This window comes from Aythya fuligula, chromosome 5 (genome assembly GCF_009819795.1).
Source record: "Aythya fuligula isolate bAytFul2 chromosome 5, bAytFul2.pri, whole genome shotgun sequence".
NCBI classification, from domain to species: Eukaryota; Metazoa; Chordata; class Aves; order Anseriformes; family Anatidae; genus Aythya; species Aythya fuligula.
The window spans coordinates 7,302,484-7,328,231 of NC_045563.1; the positions used below are offsets into that span (position 1 = coordinate 7,302,484).

Genomic DNA, 25,748 nt, shown 5'->3' on the forward strand with positions numbered 1-25,748 from the left:
GAAGGCAGAAAGATTAAAGTGGAAAAAACAGCAGGAGTCCTCCATCTAACTGGTAGCCAGAGACCACCCAGAGGGCTCATCTGATAGCATTCTCTGCCCTTTTTGTATTTGTACAGAGGAGGATAGCTCTAATTTTATGCTAAAGTGGATAGCTTAGCTTGAACTATTTCCCTTCTTCATGGCTTTTCTTGACAATCTCATTATCAAGCCAACAGATTGATATGTGAGGTTCCTAACACACCACTGACATGTATTATGAAACAGATGAAATCTGTTACCCATTCATTTGTTTCTGGCATTTTTATTTATTTATTTTTTAAAGAATATGGATGTTATTTGTCAGATTCCACATGCTGTACTTTGTTTTGTTGTCATCGTTGTGAGTTACCATCTTGGTCTTTGGTTCAAGGTCTGGTCTTCTAATTGAAACTGGTTGGTGATGAGATCAATTATGTAAGACTAGGCCCACAAACGTTCAAGTCTGTGCAAGAGAGAGAAGCGCAAGATCTTCAGAGCAGATACATATTTAAAAACCGCTGTATCATCAATATTGTTTTGCATAACTAAAGTGTCATGTACATAAGTTTTTAATAGACATTTATCTGTACTAACAAGAAAAATCTCAGCAACCAGATGTTAAAAAAGACATGCCTGTAAATGAAAATAACCAAACCCAACTATAATTTTTAATTTATTTCAGCTACATATTAGTGAGGTTATGCATGAAGTCTAGACACAATACCAATACTGTCACACAGCCAAGGCACCAGAAAAGAACTGCTGCTGCTGCAAGCCAAGCACAATGCAGTGCGCTAATTAGCATTAGTATGAAATCAGTCTGAATGCTAAACTGGTTCACTTTGTGCTTTTACCACTGTCTTAAAGATGCCGGCAACTTTTACCCCTTCAAGACTTATAAAAATTGTCAGACTGCGTTCTGTCCTATGGACATTAGCCCAGGGAAAATCATTCTTAAAGCAGCGTGTGTCCATTTGAGCAACAGCTTCATTTAATTTATAGTTCCAGCATCTGTAACGGATCCACTGTAGTCTACAGCAATAACCATTAAGCAATCAGTAACCGTTACAACATGAATAATGCTGTTAACAGTAAGTTACCAAAAAAATGAATGATTAAAGTAGATGCTAACTAGGGAAAGCATAAGTAACAGGCTTTCTAACTTTCCAGCTTAAAAATCTTTGCAGGTTAGTAGAAATCTGGGTCAACATGTTCTGGAATGTAATCATTCTGTGCAAGGCAAATATGATTACATCCCTTTGCTTAACAGCACAAGATTAGCAACTGCAAAGCAACTCTTTATATAGGCATTTTTGTTGGCTATCTTCCCAAAGCAGTTGTGGACTTGATTAGTCACTAGGACTGAATTCTCTACAGCAGGAATTATCCAAATATAGCTACTAAAACACTAGGAGAGATGATAAAACGTGATGGATTAAATATTACAGTTAAATTTTCTGTTTGTAACTGACATGGAATTACAACATACTTTCTTCAAATACTTGCTATGAAATTTAATTAGCCTCACACATGGGAAAAAATGTTTTTTTTTTTTTTTTTAATTTTTATCTTTATTTAGAAAATTATGGGAACACTTCCTTCCTTAATCCGTCTGCAAACAAATCTGAGGCTACCTGGAATCAAGCTGCACAACCTTGATAGATAAATAGTGCAGACAATGGACTGTTCTATAGCTACCATATGATCATAATTTCCAAGCCAAATCAGCTCCCCAACATTCAAATTCATGAGACTAACCAGTCCCTTTTCAAACTATACCCATATGTAATTGCATGTCATCTAAGGAAAGAGGCAAAACCAAGCAAAGAAAAAAAAACACAGCTACAAAAGGTACTAAAAGACTATCAAGATGGAATTTATTTTGTTCCTAACCCTAATGTTATGAAAATGGCAAAGCATCAACAGCTCATCTTGTTCCCAACTCTCAATATTTTCCTCAGCCTACTTCCTGATCCCTTTTGTTCTTCCACTTACCTGTTCCCACGTCCTTTTTCTCTTCCACATGCCAACATATTACCTTACCTACACTTTTTTCCCCCCCCTTTTCCTTACACAATGCTCTAGTGACATTCTTTCATGCTATTTCTCATCTATAGCCTTACTCCACATATCTCAGACCAACCACAGAGTGTAAGATGTGATTGAGATACCTGCCTCTGCAGAAGATGACCTCGTGAAGGAATTCAGTATAGAACGTGAAGGCTCTTTGGTGGGAGTTGAAGGACCCATGTGCCACAGCGTACCACCAGGCATAATGTAAGGCTGTAAAGCTCGGCAGGATGCTGCTCTTTTAAGGTACTTGAAGAGAGAAAGGAGAAAAGTAGATGAGAAGTAGGAGACGTCCATGAGAGGGAAGAAAAATGCTTTGTTGGCAGGTTAGTGACCACTTAAACAAAATCAGGAAATTATTACTTCACCGTCCATGAAAGGCGGATCAGACTCCAGCTGCAGGAAATTTCATGTATTGTAAAATTGCTGTTTTCTATCACTAACTTTTAGGGTTTTCTGGAGTAGAACAAAATGCATTAGTAATGCTGAGCTAACATGTTTAGGGTAACATCCACAGAAATGAAATTCTCTTGAGGAGTTTACTGTTGTTTAAGCTTCTCTGAATCTCATTATGAAGTATCTGTTTGAACAGCAGCCTCTCGCAGATTTTATGGCAGCATAAAGTGTTTGTTTTTTTTCCTGAGATTAAGAAATGTTTGACTCCCACACAAATTTCTTCAATATACATTAAGAAAACAAAACTATAGTAAAATTATAAACCTTCCCCAAACCTAAAAAGTGTTTTATATAGTTAAAAACAAAACAAAAAAGATTTATATTTAGGATATGATCCATCTTCAACAATTGTATAGACAGAAGAGAATATTGGTCCCAGAAGGTAGGGGTGGCCAGGAGTGGTACCAGAATATTGGAGGTATGAAAAGCCAAGCATACCAGCCACGTGTAGGGCTTCTTCATGCTGTACCTAAAACAATCTGTAAATTAAGTATTTGCCACGCAATTCAGGAAGGTTCAGAATAAAGGTCAGAATAAGTCATTTGCATAAACATTTACACTATGTTACAGCATGCAAAATGGGGAAATAGGGACAATGCCTAGTATAATGTAGATTTACAATTTCAGTGAGGAACTTAGCTTTTAACCAAAATGACTTTCCACAAACTAATTAGCAAGCAAGAAGGCAGATCAGATTAGACAATCTATATACAAGTTGTGGTTAAACTTACATCAAGGGACTATTAAAGATAATTTGTACTGATGTAGTTTACCTATTTTTCCTGTATTTGGTCCACTCTTGTGATCTTACAGTCGCACAGGAAGAGCAAGGAACACAATTGCAGCTGATCTACATCTCACAGCATCACAGAACAGCTGGGGTTGGAAGGGACCTCTGGAGGCCATCAGGTCCAACCCTCGTGCTCAAGCAGGGTCATGCAGCGCAGGTGAGGTTTTCACAATATATTTTTTTTCTTTTGGGTTTATCCTTTGGAGCTTTTTAAAGATCATTTTGAAGATGCTGAGGCAAAAAAGAAAAAGTGTGTTATCTGTTATAACAGTTAACTAGAACAAACTAATAACCAACAGATCAAACATTTTTGTGGTCCATGGGATTAACATCCTGATTATCTAAATTTTGACAGCTCTAAGAGGACAAGAAGGCTTTAATAAGGCAACAACCACAACAATCTCTTCAAGTTGCAGAATTGATTATCATAGAAATTCTTACCTTATGCAAGTAGAATCCTGTGCACTAGCTCCACATAAATCCTTGCAATTAGTACAGCAAGGAGGAATCCTGTGCAGTCCTCAATAAATTGGCTTGAAATAGCATAACTGCATCCTCTTAAGTGTCAGTTCTCCCCTATGCTAGGGTGTTCTGTAATACTTCCTCACTTGATACTGTACAATTGCTGGAAGATACAAAGCAAGACTTATGCCAACCAGCTTTTTTCTGATCTTCTTCAGGAAGCTTGAGGCTAGAAATAGTCACAGAAATATTAAAATGAACCAGTATTTCACAGCATTTATGTATTACATAGCAGTTACAGCATCTTGGGACCACAGTAATGCAAAATTAAGTATCAGAAATTAACACTATTCTGAAATTAGACTTGTTTACTATGAAATCAAAGCTCATGCTAACATGCTGCCTACATGCATTCTGTGAACAGCTGTAGGTATTCACTACTAGTCTATTAAAAAATACCCACAGCTGGCTGCTTCTCAAAGCATATTAGCAAGGTGAGTTACCAGAAGGTGGACCAACAGGATACAAACTCGTGGTTGTTTTCCACAAGGATTCTGATTTTAAATAAGAACTCAGCTATCTCATTAAGCTACAACTGCAGCCTAAGTCAAAGTACCCATCAGATACCCACTGGAAACCCAGACTTCTGTAGTTTCAGAACTTGTGAAGGTTTCTCTTCTTCCATACAACAGGAACTCTCGTGGAAAGCAAAGTTTTTGTCACTAAGAATAAGAACGTTTCCATATTCATTTATCAGTGTGCAACAACTAGAAAAAAGTTATGGAAAGGTACAACCTAAATCTTTATATACAATATGAACAATAGCTTTATTACCTAGAATATGAAACTAAGCAGCCCCAAATTCAAGACATTCTGATATTTCTTCATTCTTTTTCCTCAATTTTTGCATCTAAAGCTGGATCTTAGGAGACAGTATTGTTCTAACAATTATTGCTGTGATAACATGAGGCAAGTTTTCCTGTGGTCAGTGTTTCACATTCATGATATGAATCCAACCACGTGCTCCTCAGCACTGTTAGGAATAAAGACAACAGAAGGCATCTGAATCCAACAGTAGTTTATTACGCTCATTGCAGATGAAGTTAGACACTTCAGTTACCAGCAAATACAAGTTTAAATATTAGTTGACAACCGCATAAAGTGTACAAATACAAAAAATCATTAACGATAACAAAAACATTCTCATGTATTAACTTTTACACATCAGTTGTATTCTATTATACAGCAATCACTATATGATCCTCAACCAAAATCAGGGCTTGCACTTGAAAGCATTTGTTTGTTTGTTTTGTTTAAACTACAAGTTCTCCAAGAGGTTGAGAGACTGGGGGGTTACAACCGCACTATTTCCCAAAATACTACCAACATATAGCCTCACCTAATACAGACAAAGCTCTTTTATATTTTATAGATATTTGCTTTTAACAGGGAATGCAGTAACAAGAAAAATATATGCATATGTTTTTAAAAAACTAAACAGCAGTATGCACTATATTTTATATATATATATCTATATTGTATTACAGATTTCATATAAATCAAGTATAGGCCAAATTTTGGCATAATTTTAAGTGCATTAAGTTTAATACAAAAACCCCCTCAGTCTTTGCTCTTACTTTTAAAGCTACCAGTTACTGAATTCTCCTTTTTCAGTTACGGTATTTCAAATGTCTGTCTTAAAACTCATTTTCATTTCTGGCATATCAGCCTTGACTTCCAAACAAAACAAATTTGTCAGAAAAAAGCTCAGTGACTAATTTAGTCACAAACTTTAGTCTAGATTGATAGGGCGTATTATTTACACTTACCAATCACTTTAAGGTAAGGTATTCTCCTCTGTACCCCTTCATTCTGTTAAATGGACACTTACTAACATGCAAATTATTTCAGGTGCAGAACTAAGCACAAAACACATTTTTCTAATGCACAGTAAATTTGTTTCAACTCCAGCATGCGGTTAGAATTAGAGAACACCTAAAAACCAATATCCTCTCTGCCATGACACCTTTCTTTGTTTCCAAATTAAGGTTTGTTTGCCCTTGTTTCAGAAGTATTACAGAAAAAAAACAACCCAGTGACCCAAGTAATCCATTTGACAAAGACAGTATTTACAGTAAATTTTAAACAGGCTTGTATATTTTTTGCAGAAACAAAAATGCCACTTAAGCTTTACACTAGAATAAAGTCCTGGCATGAAGTCATTCAATGAGAATTCCTCCCACATAAGAAGTCAAAGTTTCCTCTAAATCATTTGTCGAATATAGCAGTAAGTTGTATAACCAGAAACATTCTGCATTTAAAGAAAACAGCGCAAACAGTTACAGAGAATTAATCCCCCAAGAATCAACTCTCCTGGCAACATTTCATCTACTAACATTCAGTGATCTTGTTATTCAGCACCACTATGGTACAGAGGAAAAAGAATCAATCCACTGCAAATGTACAAGCAGTTCCAGCGGCTAAGAAACATCTTCCAAGGTAAGCCCTTTAAAAGTCCTGTAAAAACCGGGCTAAGTGATTTTAAAAAGAACAGTCCCTTACGAAGTAAGTCACTTAATGCACGCTGTTTCATGGATGCACATCAGACTGCGGACATGACCTTCAGGGTTCACTCTCAATGAAATAAGGAACTAGGTGCAGAACTCCCAGCAAAGCTAACGGGTTAGACAGCAAGGCCCCCCTCATACACTTGAAGTATTATATATTTTATATATTGCATGTCAATCTCCCTTCTTTTGTACTGAGAAAAGAAGTGCTGAAATAGAAGCAACTTTTAACACAGCAGATGTATTTACTTACAGCATGCAAGGTTTGTTTTATGTATTTGAGCAGCTAACAGCCACTAACAGCCCTTAAGTATTTACAAGTTCAAACCAACAATCTTCACATAAGTAGCAATTGCTTACAAGAAGCTCAGGACACTTCCTGGGAAATAAGCAAGAAATGTGTAAAAAAAACGCAGTGAAAGTATAGTAAAATCTAGTAGCAAAGGAAAACATGCCAGCGTTTAAAATCCAGACAATCTAACACTGTTCTGGTAGAAAACAAAACTGCACATCACATTTAAAGATACCATTTTTAAAGAAATGCATTTTTCTAGTTGGTGTCTGTCCCTCCACCCCGAGAAAAGCTGTATATAAGCTTAAGAAAAAAGTTTCTTAAACAAACAAACAAACAAACAAAAAAACCACTCCCTTTGGCTTGCCAAATTACCTTTTTTTTTTTTTTTTTTTTTTTTTAATTTGCAAGATAATGAGTAAGGCAAATGTGATCAGAGGCTGAAGGGCTTCACATGGATGACATGGAAGATGCTTCAACCCCAGTTCACAGAACGGGAAGCAAAAGCAAGAGCTTTACTGTAAACATGAAACTTTTTTTTCATAAGACTAGACCGCAGAACTTTTAACCCAAGATGCAATGCCTGTGTTAGGCTATTTCAGGGCCAGGTCAGGAAAAAAGGCTCTCTCATGCTTAAGGCAGTATGAGACTAAATTCCTGTCTCTTCAGCCTCTTGGAAAACAGAACTTATTGCCAAATTACACTGTACAGTAATGTTAGTTTCAGTTTTGTATTTCACACAGTAATTACCTAAAACAAATCTCATATCTTTTTGTAGTAAGTGTGTATCCCTATCTACTTCAGTAATAGGGTATTTCTACCTTCAGGACTTTGTGAACTGCAATTAACAAAGTTTACTGTGACATGAATAATGTTTTTGCACCACTTCATGAGAGGTTTTAAGTGTATTATCATTCTGAAAAGACATCTAACTACATTTTTAAAGCTATGTTAAATTTAGTTATAAATAATTTGGCAGCAGCTGATGCTCACACTGGAAACATTTTTTCATGTCCAACTCTAGCAATAGCTTAGGGAAAAAGTGCTCTAGTTTTACCTGTTTTGTTATGACTAATTTGGAGAAATCTTATTAACAAAAAATTTATTAAAATAAATATATTTTTTAAATTGTTGTATTTTTACAATTCTTTACTCTGTAACAGTAATTCACATTGCATGATTATTTTGTGCTGAACTGCCCTCTTGAGCCAAGTCCTTTATAAAACATGAAAATAGGATAGTAAAAGTTATTCACGTAAACTACAGCAAAGTAGTTGCAATCTTACAAATAGGGATGTAAAGGTGCTGGAGAAACCAACATTCTGATATATATTTCCTGCAGACTAAACAATGTAGTACACAAAGCATGACATTTTGAAGTTACCCAATGTAATGTATAAAAATATAAATTATATATTTGAGTAACAGCAGAATAAGCTACAGTGCAATTTTCCTGAACCTGGTGAAAGCCCTACGTATTTTTTCCCACCCATTCTACATTTTCCACAATAGGATTTCTTTTCCATTAATAGTACAACAGAGCAAGCGCAGCTAGAGAAGACACATTTAAGAACACACTAATTCTGTAAACTTGAAGTTCTTAGAAATCAAATACGTACCTTAAAAAAAAAAGATTTGTTGACCCATTCTTTTTGTGCTACAGTTTAAACATTCTTCACTATAAAATGTGAAACTAAAATATTTAGTATGCCCTAAATTTCAGAGAAAGTCATCCCATCACTTTTATCAGGCTTCAGACTAATGTAATTGGAACTACAAACACTTGCTCAGGGCTTTAAACATAAGGCATTTTGTGTACATTCCTCCCAGCTATTTATTCAACAATTACCTCAGTGCACAAAGCCAAACCAGTGGAAATCCCTCCCTCAAAAAACTGGAAACAAATTTATCTTTTACTACACATTCAGCATAAAACTGCAATAAAGGAACAGACAGAAGATAGCTAGCTTGTTTCAGTGCATATTTCTAGTTTGTTTTTTTTTTTTTCTTTCTACAAGGTAAGATCTTTTCAACTATAAAAGGTGTTTAACTCACTTCAGTTCTTTTGAATACATTCATAGCAGTGTATTCTGAATGCACATCAGAAAGTCAGATTTTCATATCTAATAGGAGTGTACAATAACTTTGTGCACAATAACTTTGCTTGAGAAAAGACAGGAATGGGAAGTTATTTTTTTTAATTTACAAATTAATATTTTGGAGCTCATATTTCCAACAAAAAAAAACCCTTTCAATTCCAAATATTTTGTAAGAAAACCTATGTTTTGTATTCTAACTATATTATTCTCTATACTTCCTACCTAAATTATTCTTTTTTTTTTCCCCCCCCAGGAAAAAAACAAAAGAAAATGCACTGATACAAAAACAAAAGTAATTATTGTCTGACCAGACAGTTAAATACTTCTTCCTGTAACAGAACAGTTCCTGGTAACATATTAAGTAACAGTAAAATAGACAAAATGAGAAAAGAAGAATGTGAAATTACAGTTCAAACATCGCATGCTGTACTCATCACTGGAAAAAAAGATCATGAAAAGTTGAAAAGTGTGTAACAATTCAAGATCTACATATGCAGAAGCCATTTATGCATTGACCATAGTGTCTTCTTAGTGCTCGTACCTACCTATCAGAATGCTTAAAAATTTACTTTGATCATTGTATTATCTTACAGCTAAAATGGGTAAAAGGGATTACCACCTTTAATACAGTATGTTAATGAATAAAAATACACATTTTTTCCAAGGATAAAGATTTTCTAAGTACATTCTAAAAACAATGGTCCTTCTCAATCAGTTTGGAATAGTATGCAAGGTCCACTTCTTAATAGAAGGGGGTATTTTTTGTTTATATTTTTAGATAATTTTGAACATCTCTCCATTGTAAAAATCTCCAGAAAAATATATCCTCTTTCAGGAACTTACAATACACATTAAAAATACCTACAAACAGGTTATTGTCCATTTACAACCTTCTGAGCTCAAGAGCACAATTCTTGGGTCATTTAATTTATGCAATTTCAAACAGGCTGAACTGTGAATGTTCCGGTTAACTTGAACCACGCCAGCAACATGGACAGTTTAACACTTAAGAAGTATCTGCCTAATTACGTATGGTTTTAAACAATGTTAGTCTTTTTACATCACAGTATATATGGCATTTCTTAATTTAACAACAGAAAGGCACAGTCGTTAACCCATAAGATACAGTACCTGAATCATACATTCTCTATCTATCACCAATGCCAATCCAGACAGCATACTCTGCATGGGAGGTTAAAGAAAAAAGCTTTTTTTGTTGTTTCCTTTTTTAAAAATTTGACCTCATTACAAGTTTGGTCCATTAAAACGCCAATTAGCTGAAATATCATGAGGCAGGGCTTCAGGTAATAATTGAGGGGAACAAATTTGGCAGTGTATGGTCCAACAACTTGAATAAGTTCCTCTGAAATAGAAAACAAACCATGAGGGGAGCTTTCTGCTTAGACATACCTGTTGAAACGTCAGTGTATACAGGTACAGTATGACAGACATCCCAGGTACATTCACTGCATCCCGCACACAAACATGCAGACTTGGTTACAGCAATAAGGCCAGACATAGCATTTACAGAGTTCAGCACTTCTCAGGAACTGTACTTGACCCCCAGCCCCATACCCCACCGGAGATGTGCAATGTCCTTTAAATGCTTTGCCTGCTACGTATTGCTGTTAAAGCGAAGACTCTGCCGAAAGCCAAGCTCACTGGCCTTCCCTTGGCAAACTAGTGCACCTCTTCAGACAGCAACCAGCTCTCTTCTTCCTTTTTCAAGTGATGGATCTGCATCAAGAAAGACCCATGAAACTGAAGAGGCGAGGAACAACGAACACGAGGGAGAAGCCAACCATTCCGTACGTAATATAGCGATAGGGAAGCTCGACTTCCATGCGCTGTCTCGCTTTCCGCACATCATTGAGCGGTATGCGGAATATTTTACACGCCAGTGGGATGGTAGCTTTTTTCATCGCTATTTTTGTTAGTAGCAGGATTATTACTCCGATCAGCAACCGCAGTATGGCTTTTCCAAACACAGTCACGGTGAGAGAGGAAAGAGATAAAGGAAGCGTGTCGGGAGGAGGATCTAGGTCTATGCCCATCAGGTAGTTCACGTGAGAGCCACAGGCTACTCCGGCACCACAGCCCAGTATCTGAGCCGTGTCTCCTCGCGATGTGCTCCACGTGTCCAGAGTGAAAGAGAAGATGCCCAGGGCTAAGTGGAGACTGATGATAATTAAAGGTGCATACTTGTAAGTTAAATTGAAGTTATCGATCAGGTCCACAACTGGGTGGAAGACAATCAGGATGAGAATAGCATAAAGAAATCCAGCAATAACATCCTGTGAGGAGAGACAAAGATGTTTTCAGTGTAACAACTATTTCAAAAAAGAAGTTACAGTAATATGGAGACAAGCCTAGCTGCTCTGTTACTAAAATCTATTTGCAAATTCCCATCTTTTCACATTTTCACATTCACTGCACGAGACTTTTTTCTTCTTTTTTTTTTATGTTAAGGGTAAAGTAAGCAATTATATTTGGTCAACTATGAACAGGACATCTGCATCATGATCAAATGACATTGTAGACCTACCTATCTGCTGGCTACAACAGCCTTTATCCAGGACTGGGGCATTCCAGCCTACAGTTGGCACAAAGCCAGCCCAGCTAAATGGCTTCTGCCAACTTAAGTTTGCTGAAAAGCTCCACGCTAGACCTAAGTGCCTGGGGCCAACAGAAAGGGGGCTGGCACCAAAAACTGGTGAGGCAGCAGAGGACTGCTGCAGCTAGGCATTAGGGCAGCTGAGACTCCACACAACTCCAGTTTCAGAACAAACACTGAAAGAACTGAGGACCGGCTCCAGGGGTGCAATGATTAAAGCAGAGGAGGGAGGGGGGAACTTCTGTATCTTCTCACGGTAAGAAAAGTTTGAAACAAAGTTTGGGTTTTATTATCATCTTTTAAAAGTGGCTGTTCTTAATGAAAAGGTTCCTCTAATACTTTTTCAGCTTATCAGTAAGTTTCAACCATTGCTAATTAATCACTTGGTTGCACACTATCCACAAACGTTGTCACCTTTAAGAAGTTTGTTAGAAATCCAAGCACTAGAGACCAGATCACCTTTATTCACATGAATATCAACTTCTCCATGAGCTGGGTGTGACTTCATCAGCAGTATTTGTATTACTGTCTTTAATTAATCATTTTTATTCACTTCCACTAATTAAATGCCTGAGAAAAGCTCTCATAATATTTGACTGATACAAAAGTCAGACTTGCTCATTTCAAAATTGATCACAATAGCATTCTTCTGTATTTGCCACCTTCTCCCCCAAACTCAGGCAACACAGTTCATTTATATAATAAGTTACAAAATTAATGGACTTCACTCAAATGCTACCGAGATTTGAGAGCTCTGAAAAACCCTATCTACGTGATGCACAGCTATTTCTTGTATGACTTGGTTCTAAGGCATTATCTGTTGTCAGCTGAAGAAACAGTTCATCACAATTGTCTTCCATTCAAATGGTTCTGACTCAGGAAGCCTCCTAATCACTAATGCAAATAAATCATTCATCTTTTTCTCCAGCTGCCTTATTTTCATCCACAGGGATGTGGCTGCCCCATCCCTGGCAGTGCCCAAGGCCAGGCTGGATGGGGCTGGGAGCAGCCTGGGCTGGCAGGAGGGGTCCCTGCCCACGGCAGGGGCTGGGATTAGATGGAATTAGATTAATCCCTGCCATACTATACAATCCAAACCATACTATAATTTTCACGTGCACCTTTTACACTACCTTCATCCACCAATTTAATTACTCATTACCAAGTTTATCACTTTGTCAGCTCTTCTCCTTTTAGGAAGTGATCTTCAAAAACTTCTTTAGCCATCCGTACTAGTGGTCTTACATTTCAGATCACCATTTAGTAGCACTCTTGTTTCTCCCATTTGTGTATTACATGCATTCACATATGTATTTTTAAATCCGTTTTAATAGATAATTATGTTTTTCAACGATGACAGCTATGTTATGTTTCTTTTGAAACTTTGGCAAATAAAACACTAGCACATGCTTTGAGTAGCTGACATGAAATATGAGAGTACATTAACAGCCACTCCATTACCCTGCAAAAATTATTTCTGCTCAGTGATACTCCCTTTTTTGTAAAACATCACTGAGACCATTTCAATATAGTTCAACATACCTTTCTTTTTTGCCAACAAGAGCAAATGCAATCTTAAAATACTGCAACCATAAATCAACAGTTTTCTAAAAAGATTTAAGAATCTTTAAGGTTCTTAAGTACGCATTACTGTAAATCTTGATAATGCATTTGTTTACATTTTTCTGTTTCATTTAGCTGTCACTTCTTATGACAGACTGAGACTTTCGAGCAGTACTGTCATCTAGAAGACCTCGTACAGAAATCAGCAAATCAGCTACCCAGGTACTGCATCTGGGTATTAACATCATTATTTGTATTGATCCCAAGTTTAACAAATAACAACAGTTACAGAAACAAGGAAATAATAATGCAGTAAGCTGCTAGAAAATTGACCCAAATTGCTGACATCAAGTACCCAGTTATTTTAGGGGAAGCTAAGAAATACAGCTAAATGTGTCTGGATCCTTCATTCCTGTTAACACACGATTGCTGCATGGTAAGGATGGCCTACAAAAAGCAAGTACACATTGCAGATCACATTGTAGTGGATGCTCTCTGCTAAGGAAATACAAGTATTCTGTTCCTGTACGTACCCTATACATCCTGTGTATCTATCCTGTACCTTATATTACAGCAAATTCTAAAATAAAGCTAGATGCAATTATTGTACTGTAAAGAAATATATTGAAAAAGCAATGGAAGTTTATGAAACCAGAAATTATTAGAAATAGTTGAAATAAAAATTTAGGGTATCTTACCAAAATTGAATGCATTCCCATATAAATTCGACTACAGCAAACCAATAAACACCAGCAGAATGCAAGGATCAGTCCAAATATAAGGGGGTACTGGTAGGAAAAAAAAAAAAAAAGAAAGATTGTATTAGAATTTGGAGAAAAAGTTCACTCTATAAAAATTCCATGGTTAACCCCACAAAAGGAACTTAGCAACAACCAATTACTGCAACTTCTGCTTACCCTTTTTCTTGCCCTAGCCTACCCAAGCCTATAAAAAGCAGACTTACTGATAAAGTCAAAACTTTGTAAAGTCAAACTTATTCCATTTTTTCCTTGTCCTCTTCCTTTGCATTCAGGCTATATGAATTTCAGGATGTTCTTTTCATTTTTTTTAATTAATTTATTTATTTTTTACCAGACAAAGCAGTAACAAGTTGATAGATCTCTAACAGTCTTGCTGTGCTATGGTATCCTAAACAGGGAACATAGCCAGGGGCAACCCTTGCGTTATAAACTCTGGGTGAAGCAGCTATGCAACATGCTAGTACCGTCAACTGCTGTCCAGGCAAAATCTAGCAGTTCTACCTTTCTCCTGAGAAGAAAAAAATCGTAATAATTTATTGATTCGATTCCCTACAGATTGTTTTAGATGTTCTGCAATCCTTGACTCAGTCTCTGAGCATCAGTGTGAAACTCCTAGAATAGTAATCCTCTTTGATCTCTATAAAGCCTTATTAATTTACATGGCTGGTCTAAGAAATTTATCAAAAACATCATATAATTTTTTCCAGCACCTTCTGGTAGAAGAAGATATTATAAGGACTCTTAACTGGCAACAAACAATTTACTTTGTACATCACATACTAAGTTCCTACACTTTCTGCTAACTTCTATAGGATTTTGGATAAAATGTACTGTACTAACTTCACGTCTTACACCACGATAAGAAATACTTCCCCACTACTGTATTGCAAGATGTTGTACAAGACAGGATACAACTTCCTTTTTCAGTTTTAAAAAACATATTTTAGTTCTGTAAAAGAGGTCATAAGGCAAAAAAATGACATTTCCAAAATTGTTTCACTTCCTACACAAAAGCATATCAAGATAAACTTTTTATTACTTACAATTTAAACAAGTAGGCTGGATATACTTGAATGTCAGAATAAAGAAGACTTGCAAATGACAGGCAATTTTCTTGCCTTTTCCCTTGCTGCTTTTATGGGCAAGCTGAAAGGTGGAATATCCAGCACATTAGAGAAAAAGATCTTTAATTTACTTGGAGAAAGTCATTCTTTGTGAAGGCTTGTAACGGAGTTAACAAGCTTCTAAATCAGTCTTTCAACAAAAGGTTTGAGAAAGTATTACCAGCCTTCTGTATTATTCCATTATTGTTTGAATTCTCATTTCCAGGATCATGTTAATATGACAAACCAAAAAGAAAAAATCTCTCAGAAAATCACATTTCACATTAAAATCTGTTTTAAGTGCCCAGCTCAAAATTGTGTTGCGTCTGCTCTATGCTAATTCACGGAGCAGTATGTTTCTGCTACAGCAACTGTCTAGAAACTGTAACTGAATAAAATTATATCCCTAATAATTTATTTTTAGCTGAAACGATGAAGGAATGAGCTCAGAAGCTGGAGCTTTGACAGGAAGATGAAGGAAGTGCCAGGATCAGCAGGCTGCAGCAGGAACGATACTGGGATAAGTTTGGATTGTGGGGGAGAAGATGTTGGAGCAGCTGAACAGCAACAGCCTAAAAAGGAGCATAAAGGAAAAGGCATGCGTGAGGAGTCCTAGGCAGGCTGTTAGGAACAGAAACTCCTACTTTGAAGAACACTTTGGAAAGAGTTTTCACACTACTTTTTTTTAAAACGTTATTGAGAACAGATATCCATTAAAACATCCGAAACCAGTCACCAGCTCAGTACCTCTGCACCAAAGCATCTGTATCCAAGAGCTCAAAACCTTCCCTATCACGTCCCAAATAAAAAGCCAAAGATAAGTTTTGCACTGATTCACACACTCTGCAGTGCAGAAGAATTTTTAACTGTAGCAGAGACAAATGACTCTGACTGGGATAGAGTTCATACGACTGGCCCACAAGTGTGTTTGCAGCATTAGGCACGTTCTGATTTGCTATTTTTAATTATTTCAATTTGCTCTGGAATACTATTCTACAATGAAATAGTTAAGCAGCTTTTTGTGATTAGCTCCCACGCTAAGCATTCCCTCTCCCTTGGTCCCCACTGGCACGCTTGGACAACGAGCAGTTTATCTCAAGGGACAGTTACTTTAGAGACTGATACACAGGAGCTTCAGACAGCCACCTCTGTGTACAATGCGCAGGAATAATGTTTAACCTACAGAAGGTTTTAACCTTCCTCTCTCCTGGTCTGTGCCGGTGTTACGTCCACACCTCCCAGCACAGCCTGCGTAACCAACTGCTCCGGTTTTCCTCCCACAAGCCCAGAACCCACCCGGGGAGCATCACAAAGCCACAGGCACGCTTCAGGGCTCCGAAGCTCACTGACCTCTTTAGGTGCTAGCAGAAATCCAGCCGAACCACCGCCCTGCTACAAGGCACAGCACCAGTCCCTGCCTCCCCTGGGTGCTCGCTCCTGCCTCCTAAAAGCAACCAAAGCAACCGGGTTCAAGAATTCCTCGAGCACCAAACCGGTAGCTCCTGCTTGAGATCTGCCTCAAGGTGATAAGGCAATCGCAAATTTTGTCCTCAGCATAAGGGATGAGCACACCAGGTGACTAAAGGAGCACATTAACACTCCCACACACTTTGCAGCTCACCAGACAGCTGCTCAGCAGCGTGCCAAGTTGTAACACCAACAGGGGATATCACCGTAATCCTTAAAAAAAAAAAAAAAAAAACAAAAAAAAAAAAAAAAAACTTATGCTATGAAGTTATTTCCAAATCACTGTCTGAAAATAAAACGGTACAGAAGTACTAACAAGCATTGTCTAAGTGCTGTTGCATCTGGAAAATGACTGCCTGGCTATATTTTGCATATATGCACACACAGGTTACACCATGGCTGTTATACCATGGCCGTAGGTATTTGCAACCTCCCACTGCCTAGGCATGTGAAATCCCCCAAACACCATCCGCCACCGACTTGCATAATGCCGTACAAGTACTAACACTTATCGGCCCTGCTTCGCAAGAAACCGTATTTCACAAAGCTTCTCTCCCAGTCACAAATGAATCTTCAAAGAAAAAACAACTTTTACTGTGTCTTCTACTGTAAATGGCTGTGGAATGAAAGATTAATGGGAAAGCTTTAATATAAACCAATCTGAAGTACTTGTGGAAGAAAGTAACTTTAAAAAGGGGGGGGTTATTAAGTCTTATTTTGGAAAATATAACTTCTAAGCTTGTAAATGGGAATAGTTATCAATTACTTCTGAGTTATAAGCTCATATCTCGTCTACACAGTTGTATATATAATATATATTCTGGAAGTTTTTTACTTAAATGAAAGAGACTAAATCAAGACTGCAGACCTCCAGCAATTCTAGTCCCATGGCTCCTCACATGCCACATGAGACCCACAAAGGCACAAAACATCAAAAAAGACAAGTTCACTTCTACCCTCTCTCCCAGGTCATCGCTATTCTCATGCAGAAGGCATCGCTTGTTCCTTCTGAGAACAGAATTGACGCGTCTTCAATCCTGACCATACTTCAGGTCACTTTAAGTCAGATAGAATTTTTGGGGGATGGTCTTAATTATATCTCCATCACTTCCACACCACGTCAACGGTTTTGAGCTATGTGGAATATTTATTGAACTGCATATGGCATTCTTTGTTCTACAGTAAGAAGCCTTGTGATTTGAAAATCATAACAAAAACACTCACATAGTACTTAGTCTGAACTTCAAAATCACACGTTGACTCAAAACCAACATTAACCTGGTATTTTTCTCCTTGAGAAAAGTACCCACACTTCCTATTACATTACAGCACTGATAACCAGCTTGCACAAATATTTTTCCCCAAAGGTCAGAATAAATCTTTGATAATATGCGTAAGCACGTAGCACACCATGCTACAAACTGCAGTAGAGGCAGATGGAATCGACAGCAATGCAGAGATCGTAGATATAGAAATGCAACATACAGATTAGGAACATACAGTCATTGACGTTTGGGCTTTCAAATGCTGAATTGATGTTTCTTTAAAGGGGAAGCGTTCCAGTCTTCATATGTAAAAATGAGGGACAGATCATCAAGCCTTATGTTTTCAAGTGAGAAATTCCCACTTTCTTCAACCTCATCCTCTAAAGAGGACTTGCAAGCATCTGACGGGATCACAGAGCAAGCTTTTCCCTGAAGTGCCTGTCCTCCCTCCTCTCGATCTGACTTGATGCCAAGAGTCTTAATAACAACCATTGTTTAGAAATGCTCATAAGGAAACAATCCATCTGAAAAGCTTTGACCTCGGTCAGAAAACTCCTTCTTTCATAACAGAAGATTCGTTCGACGCTCAGGATGCTCATTTCTTTTACACCCCTGGAGTGCATTCGGTACCCGAGAAATGTTCAGTGTCCACAACGGGTTCCAAACATTTTCAGAGTTCTGCACTATGATTAGAAAAGATCATTGAGTAATAAATAACTCAGAAGTTCAGCTTGAGCTTGAAACAATTACAGTGGGCCAGTTAGTAGGAAGAACCCAAGCAATACTCGGAGCATCGTGCCTTTACCAAGAGGCTTGGGCTGTGTGTGGGCAGCAGCCCGTGCAGGAGCTGTTAGCGATGTTTGCAAGATGACCGAGGCACTGCTGGGCCAGCTGAGTACAAAACACACAGCATGTGATAAATCATTTTTTTTTGGAGAAGGCAGAAAAGGGAGAAGATGGTGTTTAAAAGAAAAGGAAATACCATTTACGAGCCATTTTAGGAAAAATAAAGACAAAAAATAGCCTCTTCAAAAGATGCTAAGGGGTAAATAACAGTGGTTGAGCTACATTTATTACTTTCTTCTGCTGACCAACCTTAACATAAAAAAGCACAAATCTGAGTGATACGTGCCTCTTCTTTAAATCCCAATATAAAGATATCAAAGCCAGCCTTGCAGAGAGCTAAAGGTTTAATTTTCTGCTATGCATCTGAAAAGAAATCAAGAGTTGCAACAGGAGCTGCAGCCTGTTACTGCTTCTCCTCGCAACCATCAAACAGCAGTCCTTCCCTCGGCACACCCAGCAAGAATCACCAAGAGCTTCCTCTTTTTATGCCCTCAAAACCTAGAAATGTTTTCCTGCAAACTGAAGTTCTCTCAGTTCACCCAACAGACTTTATGTCAAAGTACGAGCCGTGCTTTACATGTGTGCAATCCACCAAGAAAAAAATATCTTCAGAAGTGAAGTGTTCCCTTTGAATCCCTTCTGCTCCAAGGACTCGGCCTCTAACCTTACTGTACTTGTTTTTGTGTAGTCCCCCAAGATGCTCCACACAAATTAACGATTTGTTTATACAAAACTGGAAAGTGTTGAATGCCAATCAATGCAGTTCAATAGGACAGGCCGGTGTGTAGCCCCAGCAGAGGTTCCCCAGTGGGATTTTAATAGGTTGCTTGCACAGAATAATCCAAACTTGTCAGAGTACCTGAATTAAATAAGACACACCATTTTTTCCAGCTTCCCCTACAAATAAGCTAACAACAGTAACAGAGCCTACAAAATATGACTTCACAACTCAAACACACAATGCCAACGCTGACCCTTCAAATTCCCAGCTCTTTCTCATGGCCTCCTGACTGTGGTATTTGGGGCTTTCAGATCACCTCTTCTTCTATGCTTTTCAAGTCAAAAGAGTTTTTGTTGGATTGTTTTAAGCAAACCGTGTAATAAACTCATTAGACAAGCATACAGCTTGCTGTAAAATTCCCGCTATAGCAGTGCTGTGATGGGAGTTCATTGAACCCCAGCAGCTAATTAATCCCCCTGCCCAGGGGAACCTGACAGAAGTTACCCTTTAGAAACTGGAGTGCAGGCAGGCAATTCTAGAGGGAAAACTTAGCGGTGGTCAATCATAATGATGCAGAACTCTGAAATCCCAATGCAGATCCTGTCAAACCCATCTCGTGTTACTAGATTCATCAGCTTTGGTTGATAAAAGTCAGGGTGCAGATGAAAGACTTCTGAAGGGGTGTTTGACCCGGCACCACATTACACACACAATCAGGAGCATGAAGGATCAGAGCATAAAGTAAATGAAAACTGGAAAATACTTTGAGGTGTGTCAAAGAAACGATTACAGAATAGATGACTACTGGAAGTTCAGCTGCAGTGCTTGTTAGGGTCACCATTATCCTCAGCAGAGTGGAAAGAGTCATTGTGGACAGGATTTCTGTATAAAACACTGGCTTGCCAGCACACAGGGAGGACGATGCTGCCATATTCAATGCTTTCAGCTGCTACCCGAGATAAGCCCTTTCCGCAGAGGTTGGTTAATGGAGTTACAGAGGCAAGCCGCTCATCAATCAAGGCTCCGGGCTCCTGCTGAGCGAGTATCAACTTAACGAGGTTTGTTCTGCAGCCTCCAGCGGGAGTCTCAGCTCATTAAGGCAGGGCTCAGGAACCCATCACTGTCCCAGCCCAGCAGCTGCTGCCACAGCCAGGCTGGGCACCGCAGGAAATCGGGCAGAACAGGGTCTTTTCTGTCCCCCTGGCTGATCCTTTTTACCCTGAAAACAATCCAGCAGGGTTGTGACACATTCTGGTACCACCCAAACCCAAGCAGTGTTTATAATAAAGTACAAGTTGTCTATTTGAGAGCAGCAGTTCAAAGCCATCAAAATTAAAACAAACAAAAAAGGCTTTTTCCAATAGCCTCAGACTTAAGCTTTTGGAGATTTTGCAGATAACAAGTAGCACCTCACACCACCTCTTCCTCCCTGCTCAGCACAGCGTATAAGCCGGCCTGCATCGAGCTGTCAGTATTTCAAAGTAAGCAGGTTCTCCCCAGTGTGATAAAGGCTTAGTGTTTCCTACATCATATCAAGATCTGAAACCTCACTGTCTTAAGTGTTTGTCCTCGTATTTCAGCGTATCAGAGCTTCAAAGATGGAAAGAAAAATATCAGTGTCTATAATGCTTATAAATTCTAGTCGGTTTTCGACTTGAGCTTTGCAATTTGAGGTTACTGAAATGTCTTTGAAACAGGTTGTGTTCCCTGCTGAAATTTAAAAAAATAAATATTTAACATGTGATGCAAGTAGAATCAAATGATTCTAACACAAGGAGAAACTAAAAAATTATGTTCTACAAGAGACAGAACAGTTAGCTATAATTAGCATTATCTTAACATCTGACTTTCACCCCAAAGTACATTTGCATTGAGCATTCCTTGTGTCCAAAGTCTCTAACAAAAAAATTATCACAATCATCTTTAAAATATAGCATCTCTGATAAAACTTACCTGAAAAAAAAGCATTTATAAGGAAGTATTTTAGTTTTACTATGGATAGCCCCGCATCCTTCCAAATGCTTTGTGAAAGGCATGGAATTGTAACAGCGTTAGACAGACATTGAAAAATAGAAAACCACAAACTTAATTCAACAGATTAAAAGAAAACCAAAATTTTTGTTTTTTAAATGGGTAATTTGGGCCACAGCTACAAAATTAAGAGCAGATTTTCTTTGTTCTCCAGATTGTTCAAGGGAAAGACTCACAGACTGCACTTGATAGAAAATTACACAATACTAGGAAGTCATAACCTACTGAAGGCAAGCTCCAAATAAGCTATACAGGAAAGTGATTCCCTTTTCATCCGAGTAATCTCTTCTAGAGAGTGGCTTTCTTTGGTCTATTATAAACCTTAAATTGTCAAACTCAATTAAAGTTACCTTTACTCCAGCAGGAGACCTCTGCACGGAGTTACAGCTGTATCTCCTTAAATTCACTGTCTCATTCCACTACGATTTTTCTGAACAAATAACGCTAAGATGTGGACTCATTTAGTGCAGTCAGGGTCCAAGTAACGCTTGCCTGAACACCCAGGAAAACTGTACCCCAACGTCTACCAACAAGTTTAAATCTCACCACTTGGAGCTGCTGGTAAATAGCTGCAATTTAATAAAAGAGCTGTGACAACCTCTCTCATCATTAATAGCTTTCCAAGAAGTCAGGATGTCAGTTGTTTCATTCTTTTTTTTAAATCCCATTTCCAGAACAGTATGACACAAAGGTTGTCACATAGATTCTTCTCCCTTTCAAAGTAAGGGAAATATGGAGAACAGCAGAAGCACTAAATGGAAGCTTGGCTCTTTTAGAGGTATATTGAAAGATATTCAACATTCTACAGGTTAACTTTTAATAACTAGAAATTATTTTTAAATGCCTTGTTTTTGTTTGTTTTCATGAAAGCTTTGAAGTAGTGGAAGTTTGTTTCAGAAAGGTTGTTTTTCAAATCTGTTTCATAAACAAAAATCAATTCATCTGAAGACTCAATTTGCTCCCTGATTTCTTAAGAGTGGTTTTAAGTGAAGAACATCAAGGCTGAATTTTTATAATTTCTTAATATGCATTCATTACATATGCGTCTGGTTAATTAGCACAATAGTTCCATAGACTGCAGTTAAACTTAATCCAGTTAAGTTAAAAAATTAAAAAGTTATTATTTAACACTGTCAGTTTGCCAGATATACAAAAGCAATCAAGCCAGGCTGTCCTTTGTACACATGACAGTGTGTGCAAAATAACTGCCTGATACTACCCCATGAGCTTTCCTACATGCCAAGAAAAAATCCCATTCATTTTTTAGGTGACATCAGCCCCACACATCTAACAAGAACACTAATCAAATATTCAGATTGCAGTCAGTCATAAAAAACAATGTTAATCTTAAGCATCTCGGTGACAGAACTCCAAACATTTATTCTGTGAACTCCCACAAGTTGTGACACTCGATGCCTGCACAGATGCAGCAGAGTAGGATTCACATTTTCCTAGCAAAGAACATGAATCCCTAAGGGCTTCCTTTTGGGCACACAGTATCACCTTACACAAATATATACATAAGCTTTGATAAATAGAGGCCAAACATGACTTTGTGTCCAACCCTCAGCTCCTTCCTTCCTTTCAGGCAGCCATTCGATATACAAAGATAAAGCCACAAAGTGTCACACCATGACAGCAGACAGCTGGTGACTGCTAATAGTAACTGGAAGATAAGGGCTCAGCTCCTGCATAGCAAAGCTTAAGAAAAGGGTTCTCCACAAAGGTGACACATGTGGCTTAAGATAGCCAGGTATTATAATGAGAATTTGTAAATATTAACAGCTTATAAGTAGACTTATTGCTTAACTTGTTAAATATTATGCACAGAATGCTAAAATCTGAAGTTTGTTGCCAGGAAAATGCTCTCCTCCATTTACTACTGGAATTGGTGCTGTGATTTGGAGAACCACGTACATGTTGCGCTTTCTTTGGAGTTGTGTTGCCCATACCGCAAGCAGCCAGCACCGAACCAAGAGCACAGCCTGCACACACCAGATGTTCCGTGTTACTGCAACTTAACACACACTGACTCAACGTGCAATAGGCATCTCCAGATTTTACTGAATGAAGGCTCTGAAAAGGTTCAGAGATCGGCTCCTGCTAATTTTTGGCACGTAAAGAGTTGCAAAACCACCTGAAAGTATGAGTACTCCTCAAAGCAAAAATAAGCATCTCCAGTTTATGAGCAATTAACCCCCACCCCCACCCCCCCCAAAAAAAAAGAGTTAAAGAAAAGGCAAATTGATTCAAGTTACGAAGTGCCTCAAAGCAAGAAATTAAAAAAAAAATCAAGAAAAAAAACTTTAGATGCTGACTTGCCTCCTCATTCGCAGTCAGCAGGACCAAAAGCCTGCAAAACCATCCAATGCCTATGCAAACGGCGTGCATGCAAAACACCCAGCCTTACAACAGCTAACCTGGAAAACCTCGAGAAAGGCACACACGTTCCTAGGGCTGATTTTTAGGGCACAGCGAGGCGCTCGCTCGCGGTAAGACTTGGGCTTGGAAGACGAGGCGATCGCTCCGAGTAAGGATCAGAGGACAGAAATACCAGAGCTGCTCTGAAACACAGCAGAAACATTGAAATAGTGGAACCGCTGGGAAATATTACAACTGCTCTTAAGACCTGAGTGATGCCGGAAAAACGAAGCAGTGATTGTGCAGAGGCAAAGAGCCGGGATTTCACATTCCACCCCCACCCAACCCTTTCCATACCCCCCCCCCCCAGGGGTGCAGGCACCCTAGGGTGTGTGTGGGGGTCCCAGCCGGTACCTGCCAGCGGCCGTAGCTGAGCAGCAGCAGCGCCAGGGGGATGGCGGTGCCCGACATGGCGTGCGTGGAGGGCATGCTGTACTCGGAGCTGTAGAACACCTCCAGCTTCACCACGGGCGGCGAGGCGGGCCGCGGCCAGCGGACCACGTCCTTGGTGCACTGCCCCACGTACATCACCCACACCCAGACGATCACCAGCCGCCGGCCCAGCCACGCGTCCACGTTCCAGATGCAGCAAGGGAAGAAGAGGATGTAGAAGAGCTCGTTGCCCAGCTCCGTGCCCAGGCTGAACAGGTAGTACAGCAGCCGGCTGCGGGTGGCGAACTCCTGGCAGCCCCCCTCCTCCTCCTCCTCCCCTGACAGGGAGTTGCGCCGCGGCCGCCGCCGCCACCCCTGAGGGGCGCCGCTGTCCCCCGCCGCTCGCCCCGCGGGGCCGCCGTTAGCCACCGGCCCCCGGCCCCCGGCTCGCTGCTCCGCCTCAGGCCAGCCCCAGGGCCCCTCCACGCCGCACAGCCGCTGGAAGGCGGCCACCTTCTGCGGGTCCCGCAGCCCCGCGGCCAGGCGGCGGCACGCAGCCATGGCCGGCACCGGGCACCCTCCTCAGCGCCACCGCCACCACCGCCGCCCTCCTCAGGCTCGCTGCCCGCCCGCAGCCTGGCGTCACCGCCCCCCTCCGCGCCTGCGCGCAACGCCAGGCGGCACGGGTGGGGAGCTCCCCGCCAAAGCTGCTCGCGGCGCGGATTGGTCGCGGTGGGCCGTAGCTCCCGCCCACAAGGGAAAGGGGAGCCAATCAGGGAGGGGCGGTGAGGGAGGTGGCGGGCGGCGTGCTTCTGCCTCAGTCTCCGCTTCAGCCTCGAGTGTGGGGCGCGGCCGCGCTGTCCCCATGGCGGTCCCCAGAAGCTCTCTGTTTGTCCTCCCTCCTGACCCACGCCGAGCCCCTCTCCCTCAGCTTAACCTCCACTGCTCCCCGCTGCCCAACAGTTCTGTGCCCTGCCTTGATACCCCATGTGTACTCTGCCTCAAAATCACAAGGTTAAGCAAGTGGGAAATGAGCTGCTTCATGCCATCTCTGTTAAAGCACAACATGAGTGGCTGCTTAGCCTAACAGCAATCCCAACCAAAACAATTCCTGTGTGGAATTCAAATAATAACTCAAATGTGGTGTGGAATTCAAATAATAATATCTTTGGACCACGTGGCCTTGGAGGTCTTTTCCAACGTTAACGATTCTATGTATAAAAAGTTGAAGGAACCCGACAAATCTATGCAGTTTTATAGCAAAAATAACTTTGTGCTTCTTTGAGATCATAAAAATTGAGAAAAATAACTTTGCTGCTGCCTCGTTAATGCTGTGACAGTAAACCGTGTGTGTGGCCCGATCCCAAGCAGATCCCTAATCTGTATCAGCAGCCTGGGAGCTGCTGCAAAAATCCAGGTCAAGGATTAGTGGAGTCCTAAATAACGATGGCCAGAACGGCTGGTAGGAGCGTCCCATCCAAACTTAGTGAGCTTTAACCCAGCCAAACATAAAGCTGTCTGTCAAAGAACCAGGTGTGAAGGCTGTAACTGTCGGATAAAAGATTAAACCCTGGGAAGGTAACGGCTCTGAGAAGGATTTAAGGGTCACAATAAAGAAGCAATTAAATAAGGGCTCTTCTGTACAATGCTGTGGCAGAAGGAAAAGATTAATCAATGTATAAACAATGGAATAAACCAATGCTTATTGTACTTCTCATGTTTGGCCTCAACACCATCCACAGGACAGTGCATATGGTTCTGGTTTTCATTTTTTGAGGAAGAATACTGGAAAATAAGAGAGCTCAAAACACTGAAGCAAAATGTTCTGGT

The 25,748-nt window shown here is 39.7% G+C and overlaps 1 protein-coding gene across 1 annotated transcript; it reads right to left on the reverse strand.

Moving 5' to 3' along the window:
• Window positions 1-7,043: 7,043 nt before the first annotated feature.
• On the reverse strand, window positions 7,044-24,491 carry SGPP1 (sphingosine-1-phosphate phosphatase 1). The gene is made up of 3 exons (XM_032188171.1): window positions 23,901-24,491; window positions 13,630-13,719; window positions 7,044-11,048 (listed from the first exon to the last, which is right to left on the reverse strand). Exons 1-3 carry the CDS (start codon window positions 24,477-24,479, stop codon window positions 10,497-10,499), a joined length of 1,221 nt encoding a protein of 406 aa, XP_032044062.1. The 5' UTR covers window positions 24,480-24,491; the 3' UTR covers window positions 7,044-10,496.
• Between the last annotated feature and the right edge of the window lie 1,257 nt (window positions 24,492-25,748).

Excerpts from the sequence above, each read along its gene's own strand:
- SGPP1 (XM_032188171.1), bottom strand. The coding sequence starts at position 24,479 with ATGGCTGCGTGCCGCCGCCTGGCCGCGGGGCTGCGGGACCCGCAGAAG. Across the intron at positions 13,720-23,900 it reads TCAGCTACGGCCGCTGGCAG|TACCCCCTTATATTTGGACT; the intron begins GTACCGGCTGGG and ends TTTTCCTACCAG. Across the intron at positions 11,049-13,629 it reads TGGGAATGCATTCAATTTTG|GATGTTATTGCTGGATTTCT; the intron begins GTAAGATACCCT and ends CTCTCCTCACAG.